Raw genomic sequence first — 16,493 nt, 5'->3', positions numbered from 1 at the left:
GAACCAGGAGGAGGAGGAGGAAAGCCTAAACAAAGTTCAAGGTTATTTAATTGTCATTATGCAACGCAGAGTTTCACAGCAGGGATGTTCTCAGCATCACATGCCTCCTTTTTCCTAAAATCCACAATGAGCTCCTTGGTTCTGCAGCACCTCCCTCACTGTGTGTTTGTGTCTGCAGGTGAACACATCAGGCAGCCCGGCCCATTCCGCCTCAGAGTCCGGTACTCCTCGTAATCGGCGCCAGCTGCCGCAGACGCCCTCTCGCCCGCGACCGTACATCTCCTACTCCCCTTTGGTCTGCCAAACCAACACCTCTCCAGCACCAGCAGCCTCTTCTGAGGGACAGACCCCGGCTCAGGATGGCGCCGGTGCCTCCACGGAGACCGCGCGGAGGGCTGACAAAGAGTGCGGCCCCCTAACTGAAGGTCAGGGGTCATCCGGAGGTCACGTTTCAGGACCCAACAACCCATCTCCTCACCGCTACATCTCAGAGCCGTACCTGCCGTTCCACGAGGACGCCAGCGGTGGAGCAGCAGGTGACGGGCAGGAGACCCTCACTTTTGAGACTGCTGTGGCAACCAGCCTGGGACGGCCCAACGCTATAAGCTCCGCGCCTCAGCTCAGACACTCCTGGCAGGTTCCTAACGGGCATATCAGGAAGCAATTGGGCCAAGCGAGTCCACTTGGAGCCAGCGAGCTGCTAAGTGACACAGACGAGGACGACCGCTGCTAAAAAAAAAAAAAAAAAGGAAGAGGATGCAGAGAGCAACTGAGGAACCTCGGAGAAGCTCCACGTGGCTCTGAGAACTTGTATTCTCTTTAGTAGCATAACAGGCAGGACTGAACTCTATTTATCTGGATACTTGGGTGTCTAACGTGTTCTCGTGTGTGTGTGTGTGTGTGTTTGTTGTAGCTGGAGGGAGGCTGTGTGTGTGTGTGTGTGAACACAGGTGTGTCTGTGTGTGTGTGCTCTTAAAAGAGAAAAGTTGCCAAATCAATAGCACAGCAGAGACTGACTGTACTATAAGTAGATCACTACAGGCAAACCCAAGCATTGCCAAGCCTTCCCACACAAGCTGTTGTGTTTTGATTGTTATTTGAACAAAATAAGGTGACACGTCGATCCACGGCGTCCAAACCTCCCTTTGAATCCAAGAGACTGATCCAAGTGAGTTGTGTAGGTGAATATAGAGGTAGCATGTGAAAATGTACTACGATGAATGTATTTAGCTTTTGGTTCTTATGTTCAGGTCATTTGAGAGGGTTGCTGTTAGTCTGTGAAGAGTTGTAAGAGTAGCAGTGAAGCAGGAGTTGTTTATAAACCAGCCATTCAACACAGTTCCTGTTCACACAGAGTATTCACACGGTTCATGAGCGTTAACAGTCACTAATCAACAGGTTTTTAATTCTCTGACTTCGATTTATGCTAAATTCACTAAAGGTTTGCATTCCTCTCTATATTCTGAAGCTTCTAGCCGAGGGGTTTGTTCTTACATCATTCAGAGTCTGATTTTTAGGGCATTTTATTCCTAAAAACACGGCAATTTTCTGATTTTATGGAGTGACACAAAGAGAAATCCAAAATCCCGTCTGTAAAAACCTTTGACTCTAATATGTCAACAAAATGAATTTTTCTCCCATGTTTACATTTCTCTGTTACCACATATTTAATAAAATAATGCCTCATTCCCATATTTAAACATGACATTTAAGAACATTGTTTTAATGTGAGTAATGGACGAGGGAGGTTTCATGGTGACATCTATTAGTCATGTTCACCTGTAGTGTGTTCCCTTAATAAACTTGTAATATGTTTCTGTCCTGAAAACAATGACGACGTTCTTACAACTGCAGCAGCACAGTGCAGGTTTATGTCGGCTCTGGGAAAAAAGATGCTAAAGATCTTGGACAGATTACAGATGTTTTGTCTCAGGATACTGGACCATTGCATTTGTAATATATCATCTTCTGAAGGAATCATCATTGGTGCAGAAAGTGTGAACATCAGAAGGACTACAAGCGTCTCTCACAGGTCAGTCGGCATGAGAGCCACATGACTGCGCCCTGTGATCTGTGTCTACTCTGTCCATGGACTATAACGGCTTTGGCCTGAGTGACAAACATCTGCAGGACAGGCCGCCTGCCTGAAGGCAAAACGGATGTTCATTCTTCACGTCTCCGTGCTGGATAACCACTACTGTCAATGAGAGGTGACTTAAGCCATTTTCTTCCGGTAAATAGAGCCAGGGACGTGTCTTTCTTCAGGATGTGTTGCCTTCTTTCATGTGATGATGATGATGAGAAGTTAATGTCCTTTTTACATGTGATGCAACATGGATGCTTTTACAAAAGAGGAATCACAGGCACAGTTTGGTTTGTCTGTGTGTTAACTGCCACATTGTGTCCGGCACATTGGAGCCTTTGTTGAAATAGTTACAGTATTTTCCGTGCTCCACAGTTATAGTAATTTCCACATGCATGAGCATGGTGACAATGAGAGATGTGCGAGAGAGTATTTTTAATTTATCCATGATATTAAATGGGATTTTAAACCACTTCACCAACAGAGTAATGATGAAAGTGCAGAGAGATGCTCGTGCGTTTTCACTCCCAGCATCCACCCTCCATATCTTTGAGTATTCCACCTTTAGACCATTTGTTGTTCCCCTTAAATAAGATGTATATTTATATCATGTGCTGTTGTGTTAATGTAATATGTTGAGTTTGAAATGTGAACACGGGACTTATCTGGACTGAGGATCCGCAGGTCAGACAAGGTCACGCTCCCCTGCTGGAGGCCCAAACAGGAAGTCCTGGACTGAAAGAAAAGATGTATTTTAGCAGCGAAACCTCCTTTGAAGAGTGTCGACTACAAGGCTCGATTCATACAGTATGCAGGTTCGGTTAAGGCTTCAGCCTTTCGCTTATAAAGCATGCTTAACATGTGCAGCCGAGGACCTCGATGTCCGTCTGTGCAGAACAACCTAACCTGTGCCTGGGGACGCTCGCACAAAGAGTTCCCTATCAAGCCTGGATTTCATAGATAGAGAAGCTTTCTGGTAATTATGTAGTTTAAAGTGTACAAAATAAATCCATGTTTAATTTATTGTACCGTTTATATTTTATTTGAATCATGAGTCTCTGACCTTAACAAAAGAAGTGTTTCAAAGGACCATTAAAGAGAGATCACTTGGCTTTTCTGTACTGACTGATATTACTGTTAAATACGTAAAGATGTTAACTATATATGTATATATATTTGTCTATCTTCATGTTTATGGGTTAGGGTTAACCCACTGTGATCTCACAAAACATATTTTTGGTCACAACTCAAGAATTAATTTGCTAATTATGACAATTTTACTCAAATGTCTAACGTACGACAGCGAGGATTTGACAATCGAGATGACAGGAATTGAGGAAATCAAACTCACACACCAGATTTGAACTTCTGTTTACTCAGTTCTAGCTGTTTTTAAAGCTTTAAAGCTAAATATCCTCAAGGGTATAATGGCCGTTGTGATACCAGCAGCTTTGTACTGTCTGCAAACATCCTTCAGACAGGAAGCCATTAGTCGATACATAACAAAGACATAATGTTATGATATTTCAATATTTTATGGTTTTCACTGAACCCACTGACTCCTCCAGGAACGTGTGTGTAACCAGCTGCTCAGCAGAGACGTAGGTGAGATATCTAGTTTGCTGTTGAGAGATCAGAACATGAGCGAGTGTGTTTGTGAGATGGCTGAGATGCCAGTTAGGCCCGGCCCTCTGGTCCATGTGTACCTGCAGCAGCTGAGATGTTCCTCCAGCAGCGGCTCTCTCTCTGCAGTCAGCTGAGGACATGATGCCGAGCTCATCTTCGCTCTCAGCGCTCTGGGTTCAAGCCTTTTTGTTTATAGTGAAAGCAGACGGTCTGTCTCTGGAGGTGAGCACCCTACAGCGGCGTTCTCTCCATGCTGAAGCAAAGGATCATGGGAGGGACAGAGGAAATGTGACACGTGCAGGCGTGAAAGGTGAGCAAACACATTTCTGATGGCTGTGGGGTTTTTTGTGTGTGTGTGTAAATTCAGTAACTCTGAGAAGAAACTGTTCCTTAAAGGACCAAAATGTTGCTGAGAGCATTACTCATCCAACTTCCAGTATTCTGCTGAGTCAGAGGCGTCCGTTTACTTAATAACCACATATCATTTTAAAGGTCAACAAGCAGTTACGTGTTTTATCATAAAAATGGAGGATTTTGAACCCCCTCTTTGTTATCACACATGTTCACAGCACCGCGCAGGGAAATGTAACCTATCCCTGTATTAGGAGCAGGCATCACGATGATACCAAGAGTGCTGTATGTTGTTTTAATTACTGCAGAACTCAGTAAAGTTGTTGCTTATAAACCTTAAATCATGTTGTGATATAAAGCAACTTCCACATTCTCCACAGAGTCAGAGCCAAAAGCCCAAAGTCTATTTTCTCAATGCAACAATGCATAGCAATGATGCCAGTGAGATACATTAATAATCTATACGTCTATGCCTTGTGTTTGCAGAAGTGGATGTACTGCAGCTCTTGGACTTGCAGTCGGACACTCACTACAACGTGTCAACAACAGAAGATGACCGAGGATGTCCGGCATATCGGATCGGACAATATGCCACCCTGTCCCTACCAACAGCTGCTGTATTTGGCCCTCTGTGAGTATTATGTAAAGCGTAAAGCAGGAGCTAAAGATCTACTCCATTACTTCTCAGGTGAAATATTCAGGTAGTGCTAATAATACCTTACTTATATACTAATAATAATAAACATATTACCTCATCTGTCAGCAATAAGGTCTTAGAAGAAGTTTAATTTAAGTTATATCACTTTAGTCCATAATAGGTTGACAGAACAGTTTGCTTTCTATTAATTAATAGTAATTCTCTTACTAATAAATAAGTCAGTTTTGCTCTTAGGGACTGAGACAGTTTATTAAATATAATATATACAGTAAGCACAACACAAAGCCTATATTGTTATTCATATACATAGTAAAATATTTCCAATTTACACACTAATTCTGTTCATTTTGGTGTGTAAATCTACATCTTTTACAACAACAGATGTTGTTTCAGAGAGCTGACGGGGTCTGCAGAGGACCTTCCATGATGTGTAGGTTGAGCGGACTTAGCTGAAGGCTTTGGTGTTAAACCTCACTTGACTGTTTACACACACGGGGTACTAATGCCGTCTGAATCTGTCAGCTTTGTGATACAGTTTACATTCCCTTGTGAAGCTGCTCTCTGTGAGGAAAGTCTTTAGTCTCTCTGTGACACCACAACCTTCACCTGCGCTGTGTTCTCATCTCACAACTGTACATGTCCAGAGAAAGATCAAGTAGAAGTGTGCATCTGAGCATGCGTACCAGTGTGTATCTGACAGAGTGTGTGTGCTAACGTTTACCTGACAGTTTTCCAGATGAGCTGAGTGTGCTGATGCGTCTGCGTCTGGGTCAACGGTGGTCAGAGGAGACGACGCTATTGGTTATTTTAGGGCAGGAAGGGGAGGAGCTTTTTCAGCTGAAGGTGGGACCGGGACTCGTCACCGTCATCAGTGCCTGGGGACAACATTATGAGTGAGAAATGCAAACATCCACCACTGAATGTGCAGTAGATGGAATAATGAGACACATTGATTATTATTAAGTGTATGTAGTTGTCTGATCAACTTCTGGAATTAAAACAAAGTGTGGCACAGACTTTAGTGGTGAAACTGTATATCCTAAGAATACTTAAACTGGTTTAGTTCCTACAACAAAGTTCGCTTTAACTGATGTTTAAGTGTCTTTGCTTTTAGTTATTTATATTAGAAAAGAACAGAAGATATTAGGTTGAGTGTTAAACCCTTCACCGAAACACCCAGCAGGAGTTGCGTAGACCAGATCTGCATATTTGGAGTCAGAACATCTTTTGACAGTATCACTGAGGGACACCAGTATCTTTACACATAATATCTTTTCAGCAGGTCTGCAACGATTCTCCAAATCCACTGGTCATGTTTGTTATAAGCAACAGTCATTTCTGTCTGACAGGTTTCCTGCTGCTCCTCTGTGGGATGGACTGTGGCACAGCCTCTCGCTGTCCGTCTCTCTGTCCAGACTGGAGTTGTTTCTGGACTGTCGTCTACAGGAGAGCCCCCCCTGGCGTCGGGGCCTGGGGCGGCAGATCAACACTTTAGGCCTGACGCTGTTGGGAGGAGCTTCACGTCCTCACCACACACCCTTTACCGTAAGCTCGGGCAGCAGCCCCTCGCTCTTCTGATCTTCATGTCACATTCCTCACCTGGGCCACAGTCCTCCCCTCCTGACCCTGGATGAAAAAAGATGGAGGGGGGGAGGGCTCAATGGGAAGTTTAATGGCAAATTAAACACAGTAGGAAGGAACATCAAGCAAGATACAGTACCAAGCTCAGGGACATCACATACAAAGTACAAATGAACAGCTGTTTACATTTTACCATTCACTGAATTAAGAACAGTAGTTGGGATTTAATCTTTAAAAGTATTATGAATCTCAGGATCTCTATGAACAATATAATAATCCTCCGGTTCTTGTCTTACTGTGTCTGCTGAGCTGGCACAGTATATCTATAAATGTATTGTGTGTGGAAGATGGAGTGAGAAGGAGGCTGATGAGATGAACTTCTCACGATAGGAATTTTATTCCTCATCCCAGTGACAGCTGTGTTTTAGACCTTCACCATCGATCTGCCCTGAACACAAAGGACTTACACGACTGCTCAGCAACAGAGCGAGGAGACAACACACCTGAGTGTCTGTCGTTGTTCACACTCTGTCCTAGCGTTCTGAGGGTTGAGTGCTGGACCTGTCTAGCGCTGTGTTGCCACAGGAAGCAGAAGGAATATGAGCAGCGTTGGGTTGAAAGCAGCTACTTTGAAAGATTTGGAAGATACCAATGACTTCATACTGGAAGAAGTTAAAGTACAGCAAAGCTACCCGAGGGAGAAATCTCGTTTGGAACAAGTATTTTAATCTACTTAGTGAAAAGAACTATCAAATTGACAATGTACATAATAAAAAATGCAAAAATGCCACTTAATTGAGTTTATTTAAAAAGGTGTGCACTTGTTCACAGGTCATACTTAAACCCAAAAAGTTAAATACACATTATTTTGCACCTTTTTAGACCATTTGACCGACTTCAGCACTGTTCTGAAAAAAAATAGCCTTTTGTCTTACTTGTCAGTTTTGTAATCTGACTTGTACAATCTTTACAAATTAAAAACAGCTTGAACTCTAAACATCAAACAGAATCGAAGACGTTCAACTGCAGTAGAGAAGTAATGGTAAAAATGACCTTCTATGGCCCAGAATAGTTTGTAGTTTCAGTAGTTAAAGTACACAAAGAAACGGCATAAAAGTAATCTAACTACTTGAATCACTAAGCAAATATAAGTGTAGTTGAACTACAAGTAAGCTACTGCAAAATTTAGTTTAATAACATTAAGTTCAATACGCCCCAACACTGAATATGTGTGTGTTTGTATGAGACACTGGCTGTAAACGCTGGGCTCAGGGAGGGGAGGGGAGGGAGGGGGGAGGCTTACACACTGCCTTGAAGTGTGTAAGGCAGCTGCAGTCAGAGGAGTCCAGCAGTCCCCTTTATCAGAAGCCATGCAGGGTGCTGTGGCGGTGGTGCTACTGCTGCTGAGCTGCGTAAGTCTGATTGTATCGTTGGTCAAAATGTTGCTGATGGATTCAGATCGAATTTGTGACAACTTGGCGTAAAACTAAGAAGCTGAAAGATTAACTGTGTCTGTTTGGATTTTGAACGTTTATACAAATTATGAACGCAAATTTAAGTTCCTTAATTTCTAGAAATGTTTTTTTTTGTTGTGCATTTAAATACATCAACATAATTTGGAATTGTTATTTTTTCTTGTGCTTTGTGGAAGTATGCTGCAGAGGCTGAGTACAATGTAGATATAGTTCATCATCTTATAAGCTTCAGAATCACACTTGAATCTCTTTTCTGTTGCATTTAATGTTTTGCTTTTTCAATTTAAATGTCATTTAAAGCGTTTTCCTGTAATCTTGCCATTACTATTGGCTGTGCACCAGTTTCTTTGTGAGTTTCACCCGCAGCTCAAGTATTTCTGCGTCAGGTTCTGGGGCTTCTTGCACGTGCATGTGAGAGGATGAGAGGCAGGAGAAGATTTTCACATCAACGAGTAAATCTCATAAAATTCTGTGCAGAACATTTTACTGCTTTTTTCACCAAAAGAAGTATTTAAACTCAACAATTGATGCATGTATTTACAAAGAAAGTGCTACATGTTGACTGGCTTAAATAGTCCACTTAATATATGCATTTGTGTTTATTTCAATTCAGGTCATTAAACAAGAAAAATCACAATATAGTTTCTAGCAAAATGACTTGTTATTAGTTATTTAGTCAGTCAAGAGTATTCCTCTCATACATCAAGTATGAGTTAATGACAAAAAGGGCAAAAGAAAGTTTCCCTATGTAATCGAGCCAGAATTGCCGACGTCTCCATTGCTCTTTTGTTTCCTCCACTTTCTTTGGATAAAAATGGCAGTCGTATGTGATCCATAGCACAGAGAGACCATTGGGAGTGGAAGCTAGGGAACACTTATGGAGGACTCCAACTCTGATTATAATATTGTACATAGTACAATAGTTCAGTACAACATTGTAGAAATTATATGAAAGCTTTAAAGCCGTATGTGTAAGATTTGAATGATTCTATAAGAAAGAGGACGGTGACTGCGAACATTAATATAAAGTTAAATTCACTGAAGCTGTAAGAGATCGGAATGAAAAACTCTTCAAACTGGTCACCGTATGTCTCCTGTGTGTCTGTGGTGTGTTCAGGGAACCATCCAGCAGATGATCTTTGTCTTAGGAGATCCAACAGCAGCAGAGCAGCACTGTGGAGATCCCAGCAGCACCTGCTCAGCTCTGACAGACACACAGGTACAAACAACACACTGCTGCCAGCTACACAAACACTCTGAACTGTAGGCTTTTACTCAAAAGGGTTACGTCTGGACAACATCTGATTGGTGTTGCTCTTTTCTCTGATACTAAAACATTTATTAGGAAATATGTAATTATTGTTTCACAAAAATGACCTATTTTTTAGCCTGTTAGCCACCTACCCCCAGGCTAATTCAGTTAGCACTGCGTTCTGATTGTATGCTAATGTTATACTCTTTGCTGAATATCCCAGTAAAATCACCTTGTAACTGTTGGATTCTTCTGCGAGCCAAACATTTCCAGTCATGTTTGTTAGTATGAAAAAAGTCTTAGTTTTTCCTAATTCATGGTAAATTAGTCTCGCTCAGAATTAGACATCTTTGTGCAACAAATGAATTCAGACGTCTACCTGAAGTCTGAGTATAAGTGTGATCTAAGCTACAGTCAAAGCCCCTGAACAGGTGAAGCTACTGAATGCTGGGAAATATGTGAGCTCACCTAACTTCATACAACAAACCTAATAAGCAGCTCAGGGAGATAGAATTCAAGCTTAGTTTGTACTCGCCCTCAGTCTCATTACAAGAGTGCTAATTAGGATAAATAAGTGAAAACACCTGTGTTGGTGAACTGAGTGTGTGTGTAGAGCCTTTGATAATCTCCCCCCGCTTTTTATTTTTAGATGACATGTTAATGTGAATGTCTGGTGCTTCATCGTATTGTCCCACAGTACAGTCAGCGGCATCCCTGTGTGAACGTTTGAGAGGCTTAACTGCAATAACAATGTGATTTGTTTGGAAATGCATGTTATACTTATGTGTATGTGAGTGTTTACATTTCTGAACAGACTCTTTTCACAACGCCAAAGAGAGCAACAATACTGATTCATAATTTCTGCTTTTAGATGCACGGTGTTCATTCTTGTATGTAGTTTGTCCTTTGGGCATTAGTTCTTGTTATTACTTAACTGCTGTTTAGTAATTTAATGTATGTCCTAGAAGGGACTAATTGCTAATTTGCTTTAGAGCTATTCAAGTATGGGACTTTAAAAACAGTACATCATTTACAGATAAGTCTTTAAACTATTTCTTGCTCTCTCTATGAGAATAAAAAAGTGAAATAAAAAGTTTCACCAGGATAATTTTTCTACTTTGTTCTTCTTCTGGGAAAACAGGTTAATTTATTAATGTCTCCATGTACTCTAAGCACAATGTATGTATATTGTTTGCAAGTTGCACAGAGAAATTAAATCTAACTGGAAGAAAAAATGTGTGCTTTTAGTCCTATTTAGAACATAGTGATGCACTTAAGCGTCTTGTAGCCAAAATGAGTATAATACCAACAACAACAACAACAACAACAACAACAACAACAACAACAACAAAAGGAAAACCTGCATTTGACCTTTTTTCACAGATGGAAAATATTTACTTTACTTTAATAAAACCTATTTTTTACCAGTCATAAACACAGGAGAGAAAACTGTTTAGATCAGACTCAGAAAATAGATCACTCACTTGCGTCTCAGAGCTTGTTGGAGACGGTGCATGTTGGGTAATATTTTCCCTTATGTAAACCTTTTCCCAGGAGGGTGCAGCTGTAAATGAGGTGACCATTCAGCCTGGGATCGGAGTATCATCCAGACCAGACAATCCCCCCCAAGACACGACTCTACAGGCTGTTCCCACTGAGGTGACACCAAAACTGTATCCAGTGAGCAGCACTTCCCCTCTGAAGCCACATCCTGATCCAGAGGATGTGGACACCAGAGCTGTAGTGAAAACCAACGCTGACACAGACACTCAGACTGCAGGCTCAACCAACAGAGAAAAGGACAAACTAACCGCTGTGAGTAAGGAAGTAAATCAAGGTGGGGGTACTGAACCAAAGCCTACCTCTCTGACTGGAAATGAGCAGTTTTCTAATGTGCACACTGGCACAATGAAGCAACCATGGAGCACAGAAGGAAGCATAATAACCAGGACTCCTTCTGTCCACACACTTCAAACTGCTCAGCACCCGAGACAAGTTCATCAAACGTTCATTGAAGCAAAGGAGAGCTCCAGAACAAGTGACGCATCTGTTTTGGAAAGTGTTGAGACGACCATTTCAAGCCTTAACCTTCAACCTGAGAACCCCACAGCTACAGGTTTCTCATCAGGAGAGGCGGAAACTGCAAGTACAGAGATATCTTTCTCTAAAGGACCACAGTTTGCTACTAGATCTACTCTTATCTTAGGCCCCATCACAGAATCAGGGTTTGTCCCTTCCAGCGTGTACCCAACATCTGAAGGAGTAAGGGAGGCGCGACAGGAGGCATCGCCACTCGTCATTATACCTCCAGTTTCAGTAGAAGAAAATGTAACTGAGGACTTTGCTATACCTGAGAATGATTCAGCCACAAACCTGATTGTTTTAACTCCAACAGTACAAAGCGGAGAAGTACTAAGTACCAGGAACATGGAGGGGGAGATGGGTAATGTTTCAGTCAGTGAGATAAAAGAAAAAGAGGAAATGGAGGACAGGTTGCAAACTGTTTCACCCAAAACAGAAACATCGCCACAACTTCCAGGTGGAGAGCAGGGGACTGGGACAGAGACAGATGTGGATGAGATCGATTTAGAGGAAGTGCAAAGACATGCAGAGATGGAAAAGGAAAGTTATGATAATGACACTGACATTACAGAGGATTATAATCAATCCTCACCCGATCAGATCTCCCAGTTCAGTAAAGACTCCTTCATCCAATCAGAGACTGAATCCTCACAGCAGACTGTTAAAGCAGCCAATCAGCCGCCGACATACACGGCCAGACGTCATGGGGCAGGATTAAGACCTGGGATCAGAAGTCAAAGTGTAAGATATTGTTTACATTTAGCAGTTCCTGTGTAAATATTTACAACCAATAATCAAAGCTCGTCATATAGGTCTTGGTATAGGCTACTTTAAACGTCAGATGTATTCACAGTGACACTGAGGACCGAGTGTTAATGACGTTATAAATGCATAAACAAGCCACATAGGGCATTTTAAATACATTTGTGTGATATTATCATCTCATTTTCTGTCATGACCTTGGATGAAATTGAGTTTGTGTAGAGCTGATTTGATGACTGAGATGGCAACATATATCTGTGTCAATTCTAGTACCTAGAAAACCGTGTGTGTGCGCGTGTGTGCGTGTGTGTGTGTGTGTGTGTGTGTGTGTGTGTGGTTGAAGGGAGGGGTTAGTCTCTTCATTGAAAGCCATCATCACCCTCCTCTGGCTAAACTGTGGTACTGTTATCTCAGACTTAAGACTGTTTAGTGTTTTTATACTAGAAGTTCACAAACTCCTTATGCATTATCACAAAAAACAAAAACATTAGATTAATCAGAATTCAGACATGATTATATCTGTATTTCTGCTCTAGTTTCATTGTCTTCTCTAGGGGCAGTTTAACTTATCCCACCCTGATTGTATGAATAGGTCCTAATGGGTTACAGTACATTGTTAGAAGTGACGATTATCCAGATCTAACTGTTCCTCCTCACTCTTTCATCAGGGGTTGCAGGGTCCACCTGGACGATCAGGACCATCAGGGCCTAAAGGAGACAAAGTATGTATTGAATTAAACCTGAATCAGGAAATATTGTTGATACCAACAACATTGAATCAAAGACTGTAATTGGAATGAAATGCTCATAGTGCTAATGAGATAGTGTCCAACAGCCCTAGTAACGTTAGCTTATGCTTTTAGCATGGTTAGGTCAACGCTTTGGTTTACAGACACACATAAAAAATATAATGCATTGTAATTGTTGAATAAAAAAATATATATAATATATTTAAATTAAAAATATATATCAGAGTCAGCTACAACACCTAAACACATTTTTAGAGGTTGTAAAAATTAGCAGTTGAGACAGTTAGCTTAGCTAATTATTTTTAGCTAGGTTTATTAGTTAGCTAAAAGTAATGTATAGCTAAATGGTTTACATAGTTATCTTAAAGTAATGGATAAACAGTTGAAAGTGATAACTGGTTGACAGTTTGCTGAAAGTAACGGATACATGGCTAAAATATATAGATTAACGTTAGCTAAATGTGAGGGATAACGTTAGCCAAACAGTTGAAATAAGCTAACGCTAAAAGTTAGGAATATACCGTTTAAATGGCTATCTAAAAGTAATGGATAACTAATAATAGTGTGCTAAAGTAATGGTTAAATGGTTGACACACCAGCAGTTTGATATTTACGTGACAAAATGGTAAATAAACAAAGTAAAGCAGTGGCAGGTGAAGAGCACTAGCATCTAGCAAGCTAACTTTTCGTTTTTCAAGCTAATCTTTCTCAGGAGTTGGGTCAACCAAACCAGATATAAATAAGAACGTAAATATTAAACTTACATTTGTCAGGTGTTTTCAAAGAAATATGATTCAAGTAGGATGCTCATGTGACTTCGTGTCAGCTAGCTAGATGTGCGTTTAGCAGGTAAGCCATCATTTTTTACTAGCTAACGTTAGCTAACATTAAAGCTAACAGGATAACCTTTCCGTTAGAAACCGTTACGTGCCGTTCAATGTGAACTCTGTCAAAACAAAGTTAAACTGAACTGCAGATGCATTATTAATCTAATTTCTGACAAGATATTTTGCCACATTCTTTCATTTATTTTTCATCTTATTAATTTATTTTATTGTGAATTAATTAATTAATTAAATTGTATATTTTATGAATATTATTTTTATTTTATATTATGGCCCATCTTGTCTTAGATGGATACTTGCTTATCTTGCATTGCAAGAGGCACACCCCTTTTAATAGCCTATATATTTAATACACATAATAGTGTGTCCTTATTTCCCCCAACTATGAAATTATGTCTCCGCATAATAACCTATAACCAGTATCACTAATCGATGAAAGTTCAAAAACCATGGGCTGTTTCATTTACATGACATTATTATATTATTATATATGTTAATTTATGTTTGATGTAAACTGGCTTCTTCACTTTGTCAGATAATCACCCCCCACGGCTTTTTGTGCCATGTGAAGTATTTCCAGATAACACAGGTTTAAAATCTTCTTAAACTATTAACCTCAACTTTAGGCTACTGAAGCTAAATGACAGCTAAAGCCCCAAGAGCTTGATAAGCAGTTTTTATCTCAGGATTGTCAGCTTTTTGTGGCGTACTTCTGCACCCTAGTGGTCAGAAGGGACTTAAAATGATAAGTATACTCATCCTATTTTCCATATCAAAGAGACATATTGTCTTCTGTCCTTTCAGGGTTATCAAGGCGTTATGGGCAGGACCGGGCAGACAGGATATGGAGGCCCCATCGGTCCTCCTGGGATGCCTGCCATTGTTGTATATAAAACCTCTGAAGAAGAGTGGGAGGCTTTTAAGGTAAACTGCTGTTGAAGCTCTACACCAGAAACCACTCGTACCTTAGTGCTACACACGTGTTTAAACTAGTGAAATAAGTAACATTATGCCAATATACTAGTTATTCCAAATGCATGAAAACACAGTACTCTCAGTATAAAAGATGAGGGTGTTTGTTTTGTATGTATATTGAGCCTTCACAAAATAGCAGTTTTGTAGTAGGAGTAGTATTATACTAGCATATAAATATCAGTGACATTGTTACACAAATATTCATATATATCCGTATTAATGTGTTGCATGTTAGACTATTGTCATATCTATATTAATTGTAAAGCATTTAATATACCACAAAACAGATAAAGTTGTTACAACATTAATGAAGGCTTATCTTATCGTTATTTATTTGAAAGTGTATTATATTCAAAGCACATTGGTTTGAGGATAATTTGTGAAAGAAACAAGTTGAAAGAATATTCTCTCTGTCGTATCTTTGCAGAAAAAGAAGATCTATAAAAAACTGATTTCTTCCTGGCCGGTAGGTGTTTGTTTAAAAATAAATCTTATTTTAGTTGCTATTACAACTAACTCCAACTACGTATTGTATTATTACTTTATTTACAGTGAAAATACAGTCTAGTGTGATAAAAATATACATATGTTGTGACTGAGTCTGTTTTTATCTTCAGAAACGTAAGGGTCCTCGGGGGCCTCCTGGACCTCTTGGAGATGATGGACCAATTGTAAGTCCACAAAAGTGTTATGGATTTCTTGAAAAGGCAAAGGTTATCTAGATTTTTTTTAAATGTTGTCATACCATGACAATACCAAACACCAAACCCAACAAGAGATTATAAAGGGACTCCTGTGGCTAATTTTGTTTTCCAGGGGCGACCTGGAATTACTGGGAAGCAAGGACGAAAAAGAGTTCAAGGGAAAATCGTAGGTATCTCTACTTTACTTTGCATCTTATCAGAGTCTGCAGCGAGGCTTTGCATGCTAGCTTATGGGCTCACTTCTTTACACACCATTTTAAAGTGTCAATAGACAACTTTCCCCACTAGTGTTTCCAAATGGTATTACTGTTGACGCAGCTGTCGCAAAGACACCCGGATCTCTTTCCATTTCCCTCAGAGCTTACTGCTAGCGACAAATATAGTGACTTATTGAGACAATCAGGGAAAAAGGAGGAAATATATTAAATATTATGATTCATTCCCTATGTTGCTCAGAGTAATCACAGTCCACGGCTCTTCTGCCAACAGGATCTCTCCCTCTACTCTTGCGGCAGTCCTTCCCTCACTGCAGCCTTATGCAGATTAATGAATGATAGCGTCACCAATATGCAAATTAGCGTATGAGCCCCTGGCAAATCTTTGCAAATCTTTGGAAAATAGTTGGCAACACTGCACAGGTTCTGTTTTCCAGAGCTTTTTACCATGAATGTAGCCTTCATTTCCCCGGGAGATCGTACCCAGTGGCAGACAGAATTGCATAGTGAAAGTGAGACCAGGTGGAAGGCAGATGGTGTCAACATCATTAACATACAAAGTCCACCACCTCTCGTCTCACCTCACTTTATCATGATAAGTTAAAGCAAAACAAATTGTAAGGATTATTTTATTTGCACCTTTTCAAGTGTCCACATTGAACTCATAACTACAGGATGACTTTGATCAATAATGCATTGAGTTGTCTGATTTATGTAGAACAACATGGAGTAATAGATAATAAAGGTATGTGAGTCTCAACTACAAACTACCCACAATAACATGTGCTGCTGACAAGGCAAACATCACAAGGTGTTGCTATGGTGTTGCTAGGTAGTTGCCGTGGTATAATTAAGTGGTTGCTCAGGGTAGTTGCTGTAATAATGCTGGGATAAACTGTTTTAGGTGGTAATTCTGGGGATTCTTGGTGGTCGCTAGGGTGTACTTACTGGTTTTGAGGGGTTTACTATATAAAACGTATGTGAAGTAAAGTGTATGCACAACAAGATGCAAAACCGTCCCATCCAATGTCCCAACAGACACAACAACACTAACGCTACTATAAGGGCACTTGGAGAGCGCAGACCTCCGCCAAGGCCGTTTCCATATGTGACAAATAAAGCGTGTTTCTGCTCC

General features: G+C 40.5%; 1 protein-coding gene across 4 annotated transcripts in view; it reads left to right on the top strand.

The window, feature by feature from the left end:
- The window catches only part of cacna1ea (calcium channel, voltage-dependent, R type, alpha 1E subunit a), a 78,364-nt gene extending 75,169 nt beyond the window's left edge, over window positions 1–3,195 (top strand). For all 4 annotated transcript variants that reach the window (XM_029429362.1, XM_029429364.1, XM_029429365.1 and 1 more), the window contains one exon: window positions 179–3,195. In XM_029429362.1, the coding sequence (XP_029285222.1) occupies window positions 179–733 (555 nt within the window). In that variant the 3' untranslated portion in view covers window positions 734–3,195. The remainder of the gene's footprint in view (window positions 1–178) is intronic.
- Window positions 3,196–16,493: the final 13,298 nt, after the last annotated feature.

The sequence above is a fragment of the Cottoperca gobio genome, chromosome 4 (genome assembly GCF_900634415.1).
Source record: "Cottoperca gobio chromosome 4, fCotGob3.1, whole genome shotgun sequence".
Classification (NCBI taxonomy): domain Eukaryota; kingdom Metazoa; phylum Chordata; class Actinopteri; order Perciformes; family Bovichtidae; genus Cottoperca; species Cottoperca gobio.
The sequence above is the reverse complement of the archived record's forward strand: the minus strand, read 5'-3'. Positions and strand labels throughout refer to the sequence as shown.